Consider the following 18,689-nt stretch of genomic DNA (forward strand, 5'->3'; position numbering starts at 1 on the left):
TCAACACTGACCTTACCTAGCTCACCTCTTTCACCAGCTGGAAAATAAGAAGTAATCAAGTTAATAAGTTAATTAGCTACATACCTTTAAAGAATCAAATTCTAAGCAAAGTATTACTGATTCACTAAGTATTTTCTGAGCGCTATGCATTCTGACCCAGTTTAAGTCAAGGGAGTTTATTTAAATAGAGGGTTTAAAAATTTCAGGAATAGTCATTGTAATGTAATAAACTCAATAAAGGGCTCTTGTTTCTATGCAGTTATTCTTCTATGCAGCATTATTCTATGTAGTTATTCTTACATATTGCATCCTATAAAATCCAACTGCTGGAGAGTCAATTTAAATTCAGTTTCTATGTTTATGTAATAAGGAAACAACCTCCTGATAAACAGCACAACCCTTTGAGGAACACCATAAACACAAAAGAGTTATCTGTTCCAAGAGGCTGACTCCAGTACAGATGAACAGGGCTGTGTCTGGAGAGGAAAACTGACTGCTCCATTTCCTTTCTTCCCTCTTTCTACCTGATAAAAGGTAGAGGGGAGCGTGGCAGTCTCATAAGGAGGCTGGACGTCTGTGGAGGGAGAGGGACCGGGAGCGGGGTGCTCAGAAGCTCATCAATCACACCTCATTTCCACATCCGTTACAGAACCAGATGTTGGGTGAATACTGCCTCTGTGCCCACGACCAACAGCACCAGGCGCTGGAGGGCAGCCGAGCCTTCCGTACTTTCCTTCTCATCCTCACCCTGGTGGGGTCCAGCCAGGCTCCCGTAACACGGGGTGCCCATATTCTCCCTCCCTCTGTGGCATGGTGAGGTTTTGATTCACTACCTACCAGACCCGAGTCTTCCTTGGGGCCCATCTACGTGAAAGGGGAGCTCAGACACCGAGTTCCTGGCAACGCCATTGCCCACGACTCCTGGGACACAAATTATCTGCGTCCCACACCAGCTGCTCTATGTTCATTGGACAATTCTGGGCAAAACTTCTTAATGTACACAGTTGCACTGCTATTGATCATACTAAAATACAGATAGCCACAGGTTTTGGAAGACACGTTTAATTTACACTACATACAACCACAGAACTGGTATTGGAGCCACCACCAATCAATCAGCGAGGAAGGCAGTCCTTGTGCTTCAGAAGGCCACAGCGTCACTGGGAAAGTGAGATAAATGTGCAAATTTTTCTATTTGCATTTATCTTTTACTTAAAGAGCCAAAACACAACAAACTAAGCTTTACCACTATTTACTACAGTCTGCAGGCTGACTGTCCATCACCCAGCCTCATGGCCCTTAAGGCTTTGGAGGAAGGAGGGGGGTCACCACCCACAGGTCCCTGAGCCTCTTCCTTTGCTTCCTATGTCTGGCAACATATACAGGACACTGTCTGGTTAATGGGCTAATGAATTAAATTCTCTAGTTCTATCTCTGATATATCCCAAGCACCTAGATCTGAGCTCAAATGTATAGTGAATGAATTTAAACTAACTGTGACAAAATGAACATGTGGCTTCAAAAGATTCCTGCAAAAAAAAATCCTCCAGAGGCTGAAGTTAACACCAATACAAGCACAAGTGAACAATAATAAAAGAGTAGAACTCTCGCTTCTTGCCCTGGCACAAGTATTTCATGAACCACATTACAAACACCAAAGATCTAATCAGACGTGACAGGAAGCCACCCTTCTCCATAAAACCTGAAATCACCAGGAAAGACATTAGAAATTTAGATTTACATTGGAATCATTAATGAGAAACACTACCTCGAGGGTATTTGGACCTTCAGACGTTAGCTAATGATAATAAAAAGTCATAATGGTTAGCAAGACATTTAAAATATTGCTTATTTCACCTTGATCTAATACATTAATATCCATTTTGTATACCTTTTACAATGTATATAATGGTAGCAAAATACGCATGTATAATTTAAAAATGAATATATACATATGGAGAGTGCTGGCAAAAAGGGTTTTTTTTAATTGATGGAGTGCATGATCAAAGTTTGGGGCCACACCCCTGGTACAAGGCATCCACCTGGACGGGAAGGCAGGCTGCCGCAGTGCTCAGCCTGGGCAACCGTAACGGATCGCACAGAAGCAAGAGTCATTTGCCACGTAGGTCTCACGGTTCATAAGTTATTGAGCCACCATTGCTGTTGGGATGTCATTGGAGCTGGGCACCACCCACCGATGCCTCGTGGCACTGAGGTGCTGCCTGATTGTTAGGGCTTGAATTGTGTCCCCACCCTTCACCCAAGTTTCTTATGTTAAAGCCCTAACTTCCAGTACCTCAGAACATGACCTTATTTGGAAACAGAGTTGTTGCATAATTAGTTAAGGTGAGGTCATTAGGGTGGGCCCTGATCCCATACGACCGGCGTCCTTATGAAAAGGGGACATTGGACACAGACACGCACACAGCAAGAATGCCATGTGAACACTGGAGTTACGTCACCACCAGCCAAGGAACCAGGGAACTGGAACAGATCCTTCCCTACTGCTTTCAGAGAGGGCAGGGTCCTGCTGAAACCTTCATCTCAAACATCCAGCCCCTATGTGGGCAAACCTGACAATGAGAGCTGCCGAACAGCAACTAGACTCTCCCCGTTTTCCGCACCGAGGCAGACAGGGCTGTCCATTACTATTTCACGCTGCTATGACATCCCTCCTCCTGTGCTTTCTATTCTGAGGATCTTGCTGTACCTTTAAGATGGCTTTTGCCTGGAGGGAGACTCTCAGTCCACAAGCAGGTGACACCAGCTACCCCCATCACAAGGACATCCCATGTCACTCAGTGTCCCCACCACATCGAGACTCTGCCTTCAGCCGAGGGCAGGGGTCTGTGGCCCACGGCACTCCAGCACCCGGGTCAACTGCCGCTGCCACGTCATGGGTCCTGCCTGCCAACACAGGCCACCCAAACAGCACAGGAGTTGGGAGCTGGCTGGCACTCAGCACTCCTAGTCCAATGGCATCTCCACACATCATAGGGAGAAAGATACAACCCTTTGAAAAGGCAGCTGACAACTAGCTCGGATCTAAAAGATGATATTGTTGCAAAGTAAGGATGATGTTGAAATTGGCTCGCAAGCCACATGGTTTAGGTCAAGTTCAAACACGCAGATAATGGCTTAGATAAAAATTCCCAGGCATACAGGCTGTGCCGTCTTTTAACTTCAGCGTTTTCAATTTTCTGTTTCTTATCTTCAGGATTAACTTTAACTGAGAGAACCACTGAAAATGGCCATAGATTACTATTTGACATCTGTTAGACACTGAATTGTTCCCCGCCCCCAAATATACGAAATCCTTAGCCTCAGTACTTCAGAATTTAACCTTTTATGGAAATAGGGTCTTACAGAAGTAACTGAGTTAAAACGAAGCTTTTAGGGTGGGTCCTAATCACATATGACTGATGTCCTTACAAAAAGGGGACATTTGGACACAGAGACAGACATATACAGAGGGAAGGTGAAGTGCACAGGGAGAAGACCACGTGAAGATAGAGATCAAGGTGATACATCTACAAGCCAAGGGATGCCAAAGATTGCCGGTTAAGGAACCAATTCTGGGGACCCCTGGATCTTGGACTTGCAGTCTCCCGATCTGGGAGACCATACAGTTCAGTTATTTTAAGCCACCCATGTGCGGTGTTTGTGACGGCAGCCCCAGGGTAACAGAGCCTGCATCTGGTAATAACTGTTTCAGGCAGGAGTTATCAGTGACAGCTAAAAGCAGGGGAGAGTTGGATGAGAAACAAATACTCGCGGCACTTTCACGGTCATTCACAGACGTGCACAGAGCAACAAAAATGATCGTCATGGATACGCAGGTGCCCATGTGAGGCCCAACAGGATGACTCTCTGCCTTCTTATTTCAGTGCTTATGCTGTGAAAGAGCGTCCTTTTCATGGTCTCCACGTAAAGACATTCCTTGTTTTGCAATTAATAAATACATTGGAGGAAACTGACACTGTAAAATTATCCTGTTTCTCCTTAAATGTTTGCCCACTAATCGTAGCGTCCGCCAGTGGATCCTGCTGACAACCACTGTGCTGTTTGCCTATTGGTGATATTCTAGTTCCCGCCTTCCTTCTACCAATATTAATTGGAATTCTTCTATAAAGAAGAGCTGTCCCTTGTCATTTATGTATTCAACTTATTTATATCAGTATGGACTCACGGATATCTATTTTACTCTATGGGTTATATTCCAATACTATCGTTATTTATTTTCTCACAAATTGTTCCATCTTTGCCATTAGGTGTGCCTTCCGGTTGGCTTCTGTGTTGTTTCGACATGTCCCATCCTTTTTGGAATTTTCCTTATGTTCTGGCACTACAAGTTGTTACAGGCTCATCTGGTATTTTTCCAGCCCTGGTCCTGGAATTAACTACTTCTCCAAAACATGCTAGTTCACTTGATTGGGGAATGGTGTTTAGAAACCAGGATCCTGGTCCTAAGGATGCTCATGGCTACATGGTGCCGTTCTTTTATGCCCCGTCAGTGAACACAGCTGGGAAGTACAGGTGTGTACACAGATCCTCCCCCATGTATATTTATTTATATATGTATGTACATGTCTGTATGTATCTACTATCCATCCAACCATCCATCCATTTAAAACTATGAGTTCATACTAATACCTCCAATTCCAATTAAACACCACAAAGCCATTTTAGTCTTCCCCCTTTCCTATTTGTAAGCTTCTTTCTCTAACAGTGAGAAATTTGACTCTTCATCAGCCACAAGATATTTACTTATTTGTTCAATTGTAATAAACACATAAAGCAATTTCAGAATTGCTAACCTAAACCCCTGAAGACATATTTACTAACTGGAGTGTAGCATTTATGCAGTTTTTTGCAGTTTCCCAAAATACTATTATTGTACTTAGGTTAGGTCACTCTCCCACCCACGCCTTTCAGCTGGTAATAGTAGCCTTTGTATTACAATTAGGTCCATCTGTTACTGTGTGTGTTCCATCTTGGATCTCTCCCACATTCTGGATGATTGGAATTGTTTGCTTATTTTGGGGGTACGTGAACACAAAACAGCACCACAGCCCCGAGTCAGAGCTGTACAAATTGCCGAGCTCAGAGCAGGGCTGCTCCCTTCCTACCCTTGTTGCCCCATCCCCACTTCCCTCTTCCTTCCACCCCTTTCCCACCCACCCCCAGTCCACACACAAGCCCTTCCACTTCTACTTTACTCTTCCTGTCACCTACCTTTTAAAATATTTTTTTTACCAAGCTCGATTCATGGTAGGACCTCAGTACATGTTCACCACTACACTGTTTTTTAGTGAATCCTACTGATTATTGAAGTCCATTCTATGCTGCAATTTCTCTTTCACATAATGAAACTGGGCACTTCATCTTAATATGCTCAACAGAAGGCTTTGAGGAAGATCAGAGCTTTCCGTGATTGGGTCAGTTCTGAGACAGAATCTAGCAGCCACTCAGGAAAGTATTAGCTCATAACAATGAAGTCTCTTACTCTGCCTGGATATGAAGAGCCACAGGTAACTAGAACTCAGCTTGATGGAATTCTTGGGAAACATTTTCAAATTTGTGCTACTTTATTATTTTTTCTTTTTTTAAATGGAGCATTTCAAAACAATTTGGTGGCAGAAGAAATTATTTTATTCTTATATCTGAAAAATTACAAGATTATGGGGAGTAAGAGTATCATAAAGACTTGCAAAAGAAGATTACAAGTAAAAGTGTTTGGGGGTTTTTTGGGTCACATAATAACCTCTTTAACACTCCAGTTGTTCATTTTCTCTGTAATCAGTACTTGATTTACTGATTGTGGAAGGAAGCCACCAGAGATGAGTCAGTAAATACAAAGCCAGTTTTAAATATCTGGGAAGGAAAGCAAAGAGTTTTGCAAATGCACATCTAAGGAGGAAATTGGCATCTGAGACTGTGCACTTATTTTCATATCTGGAGAACACTTGGATCAAAACATGAAAAAATATAGAACATTAGGATTAGGGTAATATGAATGTTGAAGTCACATGCCATGACCTTTCCAAGGGAAATTAAATTAATGTAAAACATTAAATGTCTGACAAATTCTGGAAATAAAGAGGTCTTTCCACATGTGAAGTAAAACCAGCCCAGTGCCCTGAAACCGTGTTGTTAGCTGGAATTAGGCCATCTACTGATGGTAGGGCTGCATGGGTGAGATTATGGGCTTGAGAAATATGGAATAGGTTATGGGCAACCCCAGAATTAATAAGTTTATTTTATAGAGGGACTTGGATTTACAGTCTGTTGATCCTAAAACTATTTTGTCAGTTCAGGGGGCTTCTGTAGCCTATTAAGGACATAGGCTTCCAAGTCAAGACAGGGTCAGGACTGAATCCTGGCCAGACCATTGACTGGCTACATATCATTGGGTCAGATAACCTCACTGGGCCTTGGTTTCTTCCTCTGTGTAATGGGCACAGTAATTCCAACTTTTGGGTGGTGTGCACATTAAACCCAATGGGAAGCACTTAGTAAGTGCCCAGCACAAAACAGGCGCTCCGTTGGTACACGCACCCCAGGGGCTAAGAGTGGGGGACTATGGACCCAGCTGCCACTCTGGAATGCTGGCTCTGCCACTCACTCACTATGTGCCCTTGGAAAAGTCACTTAACCGCTCTGAGCCATTGAAGTGGGAGTAGTAATCTGGAATGAGGATACTAATCAAGAACCAACTCTCAAAGAGGGCTGAGAATAGAGCAGTTGCAAGTTGTTCACATGAATGAACATGGGCAGAGAACTTAGAACAGGGCCGGGTGCGCTGCATTCTGTAACATCATCAATGACCGCTATGAACTATGACTAGTCAATTAGCCCACCAGAAAAACGGGGAGTGCCTGGTGAGGGAAATGACCCATGATACAGAGTACCAGGTCTGGTGTAGGGGTTTGGAAGAAATTGTATTGGCCACATATGCCAAGAGCTTCAGAGTCTGCAGGGGCTTACCCCTTCTGTCAATGGTGTGTCCGGGGGTTTAACCCACAGCGGTAAAGAGAGAAGCCAAAGTCCAGAGGACAAGAGCTAACACGCCCCTGAGGAACACAGTACAACAGTTGGACTGCAGGGGACAAACATACTCTTTTGCTCATAGGCAAACCCTGCCCTGCAGTCTGCCAGCTTCAAAACACTTCATTCCAACCAACCTTCAAAGTGGATAAGATGATAAAGTCTAGAGAGCTGGGTGCTCTCTCCTTTCTCATGCAATCCTTCATCCTCTGGCACATATATTTAAATCGTGCATCTTCCATAAATGCTGTATTTCACCTCATGAGACGAAAATCAATAGAAAGAAAACTAATGGGCCGTTCTGTCTTTATTTCTAAACACGCTAGTAAATTATCATCTGTCACTGTACTGACACTGTGTTATGCAGAGAAATAGCTATTTGTCCCTTATTCCACTTAAACTCATGCAGAAAAGCACATTTCATTAACTTTCCAGGATTTTTTTCCAAGCATGGCTCTCTGTCTCGTCCTCTCTTCCTTCTTAGGGAACCAGTGGGTATTAGGGGAAGTGACATCCTGGGTTTCCTAGAGGAGGAAATGACTACAGGCCACATGCTCTTATCTTCGGTTCCAAATCCAAGAATGTTCTCACACGCCCAACTAAAGTTTTGTTACAACTCTTATGCAGGCGAAACTTCACCTGGCCTGATCCAAGTCTGTAAATTTTTAAAATACATCTTTGCTGATGTGAACATCATACACAGATTAGGCTGCCCGAGACCCCACTACGGGTGCTGTATGATATGTGTATGGTCCTATACTCCTAAAACCTGCTTCCTCTCCTAAAACATCAGAATTTCTCAATTTTGAAAGAAATTAGGCTCCATGGTTTTCAGATACAGGACTGTGGACCTGTAGGAGAATTCCTGATGTTGTTACATGCCAAACACAGCTTTGTGAAGATAGCCAGTGGAAAGAAAATTCTAGAATTTTCTTTAAACAACCTTCTTCTTTTATAAAACCAGAACTTAGGCAGAACCTTCCCGTTGCTGATCTCATGATTTAAAATGGGCAATAATCACTCCGAAACTTCACCTCAAACTTTGTCCTCCCCTCAGTGACTGCCCGGTAAGTCATATCACATGAGGTTTTAAAGAAAATACCCAGCGGTGCAGCACATATGTAAGCAGACATGTGGGATCACCAAGCACATGCACGTCCTTCTTAGGGGGTGCGTGCTGTCAGCAGCTACTCTTATGGAAGCCTGCCCTGCTCTGGACCCCAGACTTGGGTTTAGCTCCTGCTCGGCATGGCAAGCGTATGGCCTCTGTGGGCTTCAGTCTCCCACGTGTAACCCAGGGAGCATTCCACCCGCTATTCAGGGCTGTTGGAATGAAGTACAGAAACACAGGCTGGCTGCCCTCCACACTGCCTTTTCCTCTGGCTGAGACTTGTCTGGGGGTGAGTTATAAGGCAGAAAGCGTAGTGCCCACTTTCCTTTACATGGACAAGCTCACAGACAGGTGGGTCTTGGTGGTGCATGTTTGTATGTTACAAGGTGGAAGGAAGTGGACTTGTATCAAGGTCGTTGGACCAAACTTGACATCAGAATCACCAAGGAAGACAGGTGTAAACAGAGATGGTGGTGCTGTAGGAAGATGAGCTGTCGGGGAGCCGGGAAGCCGGGGGCAGAGATGTTGTTTAAGGGCACTCGCTCACTCATGAGGGTGTGGCCTCAGTGATTCTGCTTGGCTGAAACTGGCAAAGCCCTAATGTTTGTAAACTTTATTTAAATCAGTAGTTCTCTGCCCTCACTGCACAGAATGCCAGGCCCAGCCCAGAGATTCAACTAGTATGGCATTTTCAAAGGTCTGTGGGCGACTTCAGTATGGTAGTGGAGGTTCAGGGCTTCTGCCCACATACAGATGCACCCGCTCGGATGCAGGCAGAGGGCATGCCCTCGATGCCCTGTTTCTCCCATCTGGGAACACAAGCCCCACCTCACTGCTCAGGAGAGGAAAAGCACACAGCACGGGGCCCACGAAGCCCAGGGGTTTATCAGAAGCACGGAGCAGAGAACAAATGTTAATGTTTAACTGAATAACGGTGATTTGTGAGACATCTCAAGGTTCGCTAGAACTCTCCTACCTGGGGCTTTCCCACTCCTGGTCGTCTTTTTCCTTCTCGTCTCTGGTGTCTCCAGAATGCGGGTGTTTCTGCACAATTCGCATCCCACCGGCTTTCACTGCAGTGAAGACAAAGAGGGTATGATCAGGGTGGACACGGAACCACCGGACGGCAGGGGAACTAGCTCGAGAGAGTGTGTTTGTCCCATGGTCCCCGGTTAGTCCAGATCAGCCAGCGGCGACAGTGATTAACCACAGAGGTTAAGGCTGTCACAGGGAGATTCAATATGATGTGACACTCAATGCTGTCTCTTACTTCAGATCCACGTAAGAAAGTTTCCAAGCCTCCTTTGTTTGTCTGGTCTCCTTTCAAGTATTTGGTAGGAGCGGTAGTGCAACCAGAGTACAAACCGTGTGGACACAGTGGCTGCTTGCTTTCGGTTATACTCCGCTTCTCGATGCAAAAAAATCCCCCACTTAATCCCTGCCTGTAGTATTTTCTCAAATGCCGATGGTGCTTTCAAAGGGGCGATACAGCCACAGGGGACACAGGACAGCTGCTGTGCACACAGCCAGAGTCCACTCCGGTGGCAACCTTTCCCAAACTGTGCTGTGAAACCCTAGAGTCGGCAGAAGTTTATTTGGTTTTTAAAAACAGCCTTAGTGACATATAATTCACATACAGTATAATCCACCCATTTAGAGCGTACAGTTCTCTCGTTGGCAGTGTTTTCAGAGTTGCACGCGATCCTTTTCAAACACGTTCATCACCCTAAACAGAAATCCGTCGCCGGTAACTCTCCAATCCCTCCTCTCCCCCAGCTCCTAGCAACCAGTCACCTGCATCTGCCTCTCCTGGACATTTGACATAAACAGAATCATAAAATACAGAGTCTTTGGTGCCAGGCTTTTTCACTCAGCATAATGTTTCCAAGGTCCATCCATGTCACAGCCCGTGTCTGTGCCTCACTCGTTTTCAGGGCTAAATCACACTCCACGGCACGCATGGTGGACCACATTTTGTCATCTATTCATCTGTGGTGGTCATTTGCATTGTTTCCACTTTTTGGCTACTGTGAATAATGCAGATATAAACAACCGTGTATGTACAAGTTTTTGTGTGGACACATGGACATGTACCTTCATTTCCTTGGTACATATGTAGGAATGGAATAGCTGGGTCACGTGGTAACCCCATATTTACCCTTTTGAAGGATCCCCAAATGCTTTCCAAAGCCACGGAACTGTTTACATTCCAACCAGTAGGGGTTCCAATTTCTCCACATGCTTGCCAACTCTTGTTATTGTCTATCTTTTTATAGTTATTCTAGTGGGTGTGAAGTGGTGTCTTATTGTAGTCTGATTTGTATTCCCTTAATGGCTAATATGTTAATGATGTTTTGCAAGAGAAAAACATGACAACAGAAGTGGGGATTCTAGGATCTATTAAGTGTGGGAAATGCGAGGTTGAACAAATTAAATGTGTTTCCTCAAGACAGATTTTCTGCCTTTAGTGTGCACTGTAAGCTTTATATGGGGCATATAATGTGCCATCTTTCCCAAGTGTATTTCACCACAGAACTCCTCTCCCAGGTAATGCTGGTTATCATTCTTCAGGACCCTGGTGTTCCATGGGATAAAGTCTGGAAATGCTGGCCTTATATCCAAAAAGCCAGCCCCACATGGCAGTCGCCTGTGCGTGTCTTAGGGTCAGCAAGTCCCTCCATGTCCTCAGCTGCATGGTCTTAGATTAGTCAGCCACTCAAAGCCTCAATGCTTCATCTCCAGAAAGGGGATAAGAGCCACGTCCTAAGATGGAGAAGTTTAGATGAGAAGAGAGGCTGTTGAATCCTAACTCCCAAAGTGATGCTGTTTGGAGGTGGGGACTTTGGAAGGTGCTTAGGTCATGAGGGTGGAGCCCTCATGAATGGGATTAGTGCCCTTACAAAGAGACCCCAGAGAGCTCTCTCACCCTTTCTGCCAGGTGAGGACAGAGCATACAGCCGTCTGTGAACTAGGAAGCAGGACATCACCAGACACCGAATCTGCTGGTGCCCTGACCTTGGACTTCTAGCCTTCAGAACAGCGAGAATGTCTGTTGTTTACAAGCCCCCCAGCCTGTGGTACTCAGTTATAGCAGCCCAAGAGGACGAAGACAGAGGTGTTCAGCTGCTTCCTGGCACGTGATAGAAAGTAGAGTGTATTAACTGAGCTCCTTGGCCCCACGCTTGGGTGTGGGGCTCAGGGTGTTCACCCTCCCTCCTCAGGATAGCCACTCCGTGTTCTTCCACAGCCCTGCTCTGACCACACAGTACAACCAGCTTGCCAGGCCACATCCTCCGGTGTTTCAAATTACGTTGGACCCTGCTGAATTATGAAAGCCCAGGACTGGTTTCTTTACGATGCTGCGAACAGGAAGGAGAATGTGAAACACCCTGAGGCTTATACACTTCGGGTTTATTAGTTTTCAATTGCCCTGGGAGGATTCAGGAAGCTAACAATGCCTGTTGCACGGCCAGCGGTACCCAGCTGCAGTCCGTCAGAGGAGGGCAAAGCAGAGGGCATGTGAAATAAAGGACCGTGTTCAATGATGCGTCTGCTGGTCTGGTTTTGGAACGAGAATCTCCCTGCTGCCACCATCACTTCTTTTCAGCGGGGGGGGGGGGGGGGGGACATTTACTGTGTTAAGAAGGAAATATAGCCCTGTCCAGTAATTCTCTCAAAAATCTGCTTTTATCCCGACCAATTTTTATTCCAATCGTTTTTATTTTTCATTTCAAAAGCTTTTCCCCCCTCAAATCTGTCTGGTCTTTACTTGATAGTGCATTACTCATATCTCGTGTTTTTAATTCTTTTATGTATTTAATTATTTTAGGCATACTTGTGCTATGGTTGTATATCTAATTATTTTATTATCTGAGGTCCTTGGGAGTCTCATTCACTGTTCATTTTTCTCTGATTCTGGCTCTTGTTTGGGGTGAGTGTGGGCCATGGGCTTGTCTTCAGTAAGCCTTTATCTGTGGGGATCCTCTGGGGTGTGGGGTGCAGGCAGCATCCCTTTGGAGAGATGCTGTACATGCTTCTGTCAAACCTGGAAATCCTTTTTACATTAACTGAGAACAGGAATGGCCAAACAGTGTAAATTTGAACTCATCGCCCATGTAAAGGCAGACCTGCAGTTTCAAATTCTCCAGGAGCCTTTGTTTGCCATCCAGAGGCCAGGCTGAAACACACCAGCTTCCCCACCACCCCACTGTGTTGCTGGACACAGTTTTTTCCTGCACCCTTTCTCCATGAGTTTGGCCTCTGAGCACCAGCTTTCAGCTGGGGTCTTGGGTTAAATGAGGCCATAGGGGTGGGGCCCTAATCCAGTATGACTGGTGCTCTTATAAAAAGAGGAAGAGACACCAGGTCACTTCCTGCCTCACATGGGCCCAAGGTTCAGGTTAACTGTTCTGAATTTAGCTACTTTTTTGGCTGTGATTCCTACAGATTTCCCTCACTTTGGGTTCAAATTAAAAAAAAAATAAGAAAACAAAAATACCATTTGCAGGTGGCTTATCAAGATTTCCCAGGTTATGTAGCCTGCCAAACCTTAAGAAATGGAGACTGAAAATAAAATTCTGTAATATATTTAAGATAATTATCTACTCACTCTCTTGAAATATAAGCTTATGAATGTTTTTGGCCAAAAGAGGAGGCTAGAAGAACTGTCCCACTGAATTTTTTTTTAAATTCATTTTCCTCCCCCATTTATCCCACCCCTATCCCATGCCCATGAGAAAGTGATTAAAGGTGCTGTTAGGAGCTGAACTGTGATCTCCCTAAATTCACAGGTTGGAGCCCTAAACTCCAGAACTTCAGAGCTGACTGGATTTGGAGACAGGGCCTCTAAGGAGGCAATTAAGTTAAAATTAGGCTGTTATGGTGGGGCCCTAATCTGATAGGACTGATGCTCTTATCAGAAGAGGAAGAGACACCAGGGATGCACGTGTTCAGAGGAAAGGCCATGTGAGGACGCAGTGAGAAGGCAGCCATGTGCAAGCCAAGGAGAGAGGCCTCAGGAGAAACGACACCTGCCGGCACCTTGATCTTGGACTTCTGGCCTCCAGAACTGTGAGAAAATAAATTTCTGTTGTTGAAACCACCCAGTCTCTGGTATTTTGTTATAGCAGCCTTAGCAAACTAATACAGATGCCCATTAAAAAATAATCTCTGAATCATTTCAACCTGGTAGACACAAAAACCTTAAAACTATAAATCCCAGATGTATATGTATGACTGATTCACTTTGTTGTAAAGCAGAAACTAATAAAAAAAAACCCTATAAATCCCAGGTGTGTTCTATAAACTGGCTAACAGTAAAAAGAGTGTACAACTCACTACAGAAGGAATGGAGGATGAATGTCAAGGTGACGTTTGAAATAATCACGTCTCAGGAAGCTCGCAGGGAGCCTGTCCACTTCTCTGTTGACGTAAGTACACACGTCCAAACCCAGTCACCCCACATTAGCACTTCATTTAATCTAGTTTATAAAAACAATTAAGTTCATCAATCTCTCACAGTATGTGTGGTGATTAATGCAGCAATATAAAGTGGCAATAATAATAACTCAAGGCTGCGACAGATTCTAACTTGCACGACTGCCAAAAAATACAACAACACATATTTATCGAATGTTTTATTACTGACTCTAGGACTCTTTGTTGGTAAAAAATGTAAAGGCAGAGCTTGTTCTGCAGAAATCTTTGTGAATGTAAGTATTTTTCTGAGACATTAGTAAAAAAAAACAACTCAGATTTTTGTTGTTGTGCTTGTTATTCAAATGTGAGCTTCAACTTTCAAGAATAACAAGCTGCGCAGTGGTTAAGAATCCACCTGCCAGGGCCTCCCTGGTGGCGCAAGTGGTTGAGAGTCCGCCTGCCGATGCAGGGGATACGGGTTCGTGCCCCGGTCTGGGAGGATCCCATATGCCGCGGAGCGGCTGGGCCCGTGAGCCATGGCCGCTGAGCCTGCGCGTCCGGAGCCTGCGCGTCCGGAGCCTGTGCTCCGCAACGGGGGAGGCCACAACAGTGAGAGGCCCGCATACCGCAAAAAAAAAAAAAAAAAAAAAAAAAAAAAGAATCCACCTGCCAATGCAGGGGACATGGGTTCACTCCCCAGTCCAGGAAGATCCTACAGGCCGTGGAGCAACTAAACCCGTGCACCACACTACTGAGCCTGTGCTCTAGAGCCTGCGAGCCACAACTACTGAGCCCACGTGCTGCAACTACTAAAGCCCGGGTGCCTAGAGCCCATGCTCCTCAACGAAGAGTAGCCCTTGCTCGCTGCAACTAGAGAAAGCCGGTGTGCAGCAACGAAGACCCAACGCAGCCATAAATAAATAAATTTAAGGCGGGGGGGAGAATAACAAGCTTCCTCTTAACAGGAGTGCCAAGCTGAAGTTAAGGGCATGGATACTGGAGCTAGATCCCTGGGCTCAAATCCCAGCTTTGCCTGTGTGTGTGTGTGTGTGTGTGTGTGTGTGTGTGTGAGTGTGTGTTGGCAAGTCGCTGGCACTGTCTCAGGGTCCTGCCTGTGAAGGAAGGGTGGCAGTGCTCTCCCCGCAGGGGTTCTCTGAGGACTGAAGGAGTGAGCCCATGTGAAACACCTCCGCCAGGGCCTGGTTCCCATGAACGCTCAACTCTCAGCTACTCTTAGGCGACGGGTTTTCACGACTAGCATCTAGCACTTAGAGAACCCTCCAGTGTGCGAGTCCTTGGTGGTTTATCACCTCCTCCCCACAGCTTCCTCACGTGTCAAGTGGGGATGGCAGGACCGATGTACCGGGTTGTTGGGGAGTGAGTGACACACCCTGCAAAGTGCTCACCCACCATGGGGCGCTCCACTGCCCTGGTCAGCTGACCACCTCCAGGGCTGTCGTCAGTAACTCACCACGTCTAAGTAAGTTCTGGAGACCTGCAGATCCTGGAGAATCCTTCCACTCTTCATGCCACCACGTGCCAGGCCCTGTTGTAACCACTGGCCAAGCACCCCCCTACCCCCTGACTTTCCAATCACCCTATGGGGTAGACCCCCCCCACACCACGAGGAGGGGAAGCCAGTGGCCCCGGTTGCACAGGTAGCAAGCTTCTGACCCCGGCAGCCTGCGCCCTGAATCACAGCCCGCAGGCCTTGCCCTGCTTGAACATTCCAGGAAACAGAGCAACACTCCTCCTCAGAGAGACAAGAGAGATGGCCTATGGAGAGGGTCTAGGCCAGGAAAGAAAGTGTGTTTGATGTTGAAAGCTCTCTGCAGAGCAGCTTCCTACCCAAGGAGCAAAGAGGGAAGAGGAAGCATCCTCCAGGTCAGACTTTGTCAGGTGGGCAAATATTGAGGAAGCGGCTGATGACATATCCCTCCAGGGCTGGGCATCCCCTCAGGCATCTGGGTGCCTGACTATGAGATGGTCCCCGACAGCTGGCTCTGGGCCCACACTCAACAGCAGGTTAGGAAGACCCCCCCAGCTGCATGCCGGGCAGGGGGATGAGAAGGGTGTCCCTAGATGGACAGTAAAAGCACCCTGCACCAGGGAGCAGCCCCAGCCCTGGCTGCCGTGCTGAGCAGGACTTGTGAGCGGATGCTTTCTTTGTTCTTGCCCAAGAAGAGCCACTGAAATGTGATTCAAAGGAAACCAAATCCACACACAAAAAAAGAGATGAAAGGCTCTGAGAATTGCTCCGGTGAGAACAAAAGGAAGCAAACCAGAAACACCCAGAGCTGCAGGTTAGCCGAGAACGTAACCATCTCAGGTAGAGCAGCACTGTGGCCGGAAAGCAAAGCGGACACGGGACCAGACAGCCCCCGGGATGGGGGACAGTGGGGGGATCAGGGCAAAGGAATGTGGTCCCTCTTGGTTGAGAGGAAGGGCTCCACCAGGAGAGGAGGCTCCTTGGCCAGCAGGAGAGCCACGACCGTCTGGGGAGGTTGGTGGCCCCGAGGTGGGGAGCCCCGTGAAGGGAGAGTGGAGGATAAAGGGTGAAAGCAGTGAGTCATGGGGACCCCGGAAGCCCCGGCACCCCTCACCCCCGAGGGCAAGTACAGTTCCCCCCACGGGAGCTTTCCGGCCTGAGGCAGCGGGGGAAAGTGATGCTTGTGCTAAAAAGCGAGTCCCAGATAAATTGCTGAACCTGCAGCCCTGACGGTTTCCTCTCTAAGAAAACTGAGGACCAAACAAGGGAAACTGCTATTCTGCGCTCAGAGTCGGAAGGTGTTAAGGTGGGAAGGCCCTTCGATGACACGGCGGCAACCCCGCTCACCCCGCAGGGGAGGAGACGTGGCGTTCAGAGGCGTGGAGCGTGGGACAGGGCCATGGGGCTGTGGACCGGGACTGGACAGGCCAGCCTGTCTTCCACGCAGGGCCCGCTCCATCCCCTGACAGGCCGCCCCAGAGGACAGACTGCGTGGTGAGCAGGCCAAGACAAGGACCAGCCGGAGGGCGACTGGGCCAAACCCGAGGAGGGTGTGGGCAGCCGCGGGGGAAAACCTTGCGTTCAGGGTGGCGGATTTCAGAAACTCCACGGAGAAGTAGCATCCCTGCCTGGAGGTACCTGGGGACAGGCAGTGAGGCAGCTTCGTCAACCCTAACCCCAGCCTCCCTTGCAGCTGGGTTGGGGCCATTTACCTGGGTCGTGGCCCTAATACAGCAGAAAGAGGCAAAGTAATGAGCCCTCCCCAGACGGCCACGCCCTAGACCCTGGAACCCGTTTATGTGTTGGGCTGCATGGCAAAGGGGAAGGAATGTCGCAGATGGAAGTGAGGTTGTGGATGGCCTCTGGAAGCTGGAAGAGGCAAGAAAATGGATTCTCCCCTAGAGCTTCCAGAAGGAAGCTGCAAACACCATGATTTCTGCCCAGTGAGACCCATTTTGCACTTCTCACCTCCAGAACTGGAAGATAATAAAGTTGTGTTGTTTTAAGCCATTAAATGTATGGCGCTTTGCTACAGTGGCCACAGGAAACTAACGCAGTGACACATGCCGCTCCCAGACGGAAGCACCACAAGGCCCTGGCACCACGGCCTGCACTCAGTACCCTCCACAAAGGCGGAGTCGCTGGGCAGGAGGGACCTGGGCCTCTGCATTTCTCCTGGTAGGAGGGCCACCGGGAGAGAAATAAACCTTGGCTTGCTCAGCCACTGAGATTTGGGGTTGTCTGTTACAATTAGTGAGTACAATATAAAACTGTAACTAATACAGTACTTTATACAAAAGTGAATAGTCCCTATCCAAACAAAATAATTTCTGAAGCTGGGAAGGGGAAACTACTCGCAAAACCAAGGAAGAGTGCACAGGCATCGTGTGAAATAAACAGGACACTCACAGAAAAGAGGAGGACGCGTCTGTCCCCCAAAGTCCTAGAGCACAGAGGGGAAATTGAAAACACGTCTTAGAGGTGCTCGGTCCACCCTGACAGGAAGCTTTTTTAAAAAAGGCAGTGGGCTTCCCTGGTGGCGCAGTGGTTGAGAGTCCACCTGCCGATGCAGGGGACACGGGTTCGTGCCCCGGTCCGGGAAGATCTCACGTGCCACGGAGCGGCTGGGCCCGTGAGCCATGGCCGCTGAGCCTGCGCGTCTGGAGCCTGTGCTCCGCAACAGGAGAGGCCACAACAGTGAGAGGCCCGCGTACCGCAAAAAAAAAAAAAAAAAAGAAACAGCACACAAGGAAAAGCCGTATACCATACCGAGAAGTCACCCTTGTTAGGAACATTTACATTTATAAGAGAAATCTCCACTTGTAAGTGTCTCTCTCTCTGTACCAGGAAGAAAAGGATGACTAAATTATAGGAGAATCTTAACATCTGCATAACTGTCTTCCTTCCCCTGGTGCATTTCCTGGTTCCCTCCCCTAACGGGGCCTCCCCTTCTCCCTGGCATTTTTCATCTTTACTATTTAAGGTGGTGGTTGGGGGTTACTCATTTTTCTTGAGTATCTCCCATGTATACAGGAGACATACATGTTATTAAACGTCTGTTTTTCTCTTGTTAATCTGCCCTTTATCTTAAGGGGGATCTCAGCTAAGAACCTAGAAGGGTAAAGGGAAAATTCTTCTTCTTCCCCATACCCCACGCGTTGTAACGCTCAGCAAATGTTAGTTACAGTTTCCGCTGTGATGCTGCTGCCGAAGCTGGCTAAAAGTCCAACCTGCACCCCCAGTACCCGCTGGAGACAGCTCAGCAGTGGAGGGAAGTTGTGGGCCGCACATGCTACAGAGGAAGGCAGAGGCAGTAAGAGGTTCTGGAGAAACTCGGGAGCTATTTATTGAGTATTCTGAACCAGGCACTGAGCATCAGTGGGACCCAGCCCTGGAAGCAAGAAGAACAGGCGGACAGGTGGAGGCTATGCAGATGCACAGGAGCGTCCCCGGTTCAGACAGCAATAACGAGAAAACACAAAAGAAAAAGAAGAGAGTCATGGAGGAGAGTTTTATTTTTTCAATTTCAGATTTAAATTTAGTTTTCAATTGCAGATTTAAATTTAAATTTAGTTTTCAATTGCAGATTTAAGCACAAGCTCCTGTTATCCAACTTAAGCCCTT

At 47.1% G+C, this 18,689-nt stretch overlaps 1 protein-coding gene across 1 annotated transcript in view; it reads right to left on the bottom strand.

Annotated features, from left to right (window-relative positions):
• The window catches only part of DAP (death associated protein), a 59,944-nt gene that overhangs the window by 38,806 nt on the left and 2,449 nt on the right, over positions 1–18,689 (bottom strand). Inside the window, exon 2 of the mRNA XM_060092728.1 lies at positions 9,135–9,231. Within this exon, the coding sequence (XP_059948711.1) occupies positions 9,135–9,231 (97 nt within the window). The remainder of the gene's footprint in view (positions 1–9,134; positions 9,232–18,689) is intronic.

This window comes from Mesoplodon densirostris, chromosome 3 (assembly GCF_025265405.1).
Source record: "Mesoplodon densirostris isolate mMesDen1 chromosome 3, mMesDen1 primary haplotype, whole genome shotgun sequence".
Taxonomy (NCBI): domain Eukaryota; kingdom Metazoa; phylum Chordata; class Mammalia; order Artiodactyla; family Ziphiidae; genus Mesoplodon; species Mesoplodon densirostris.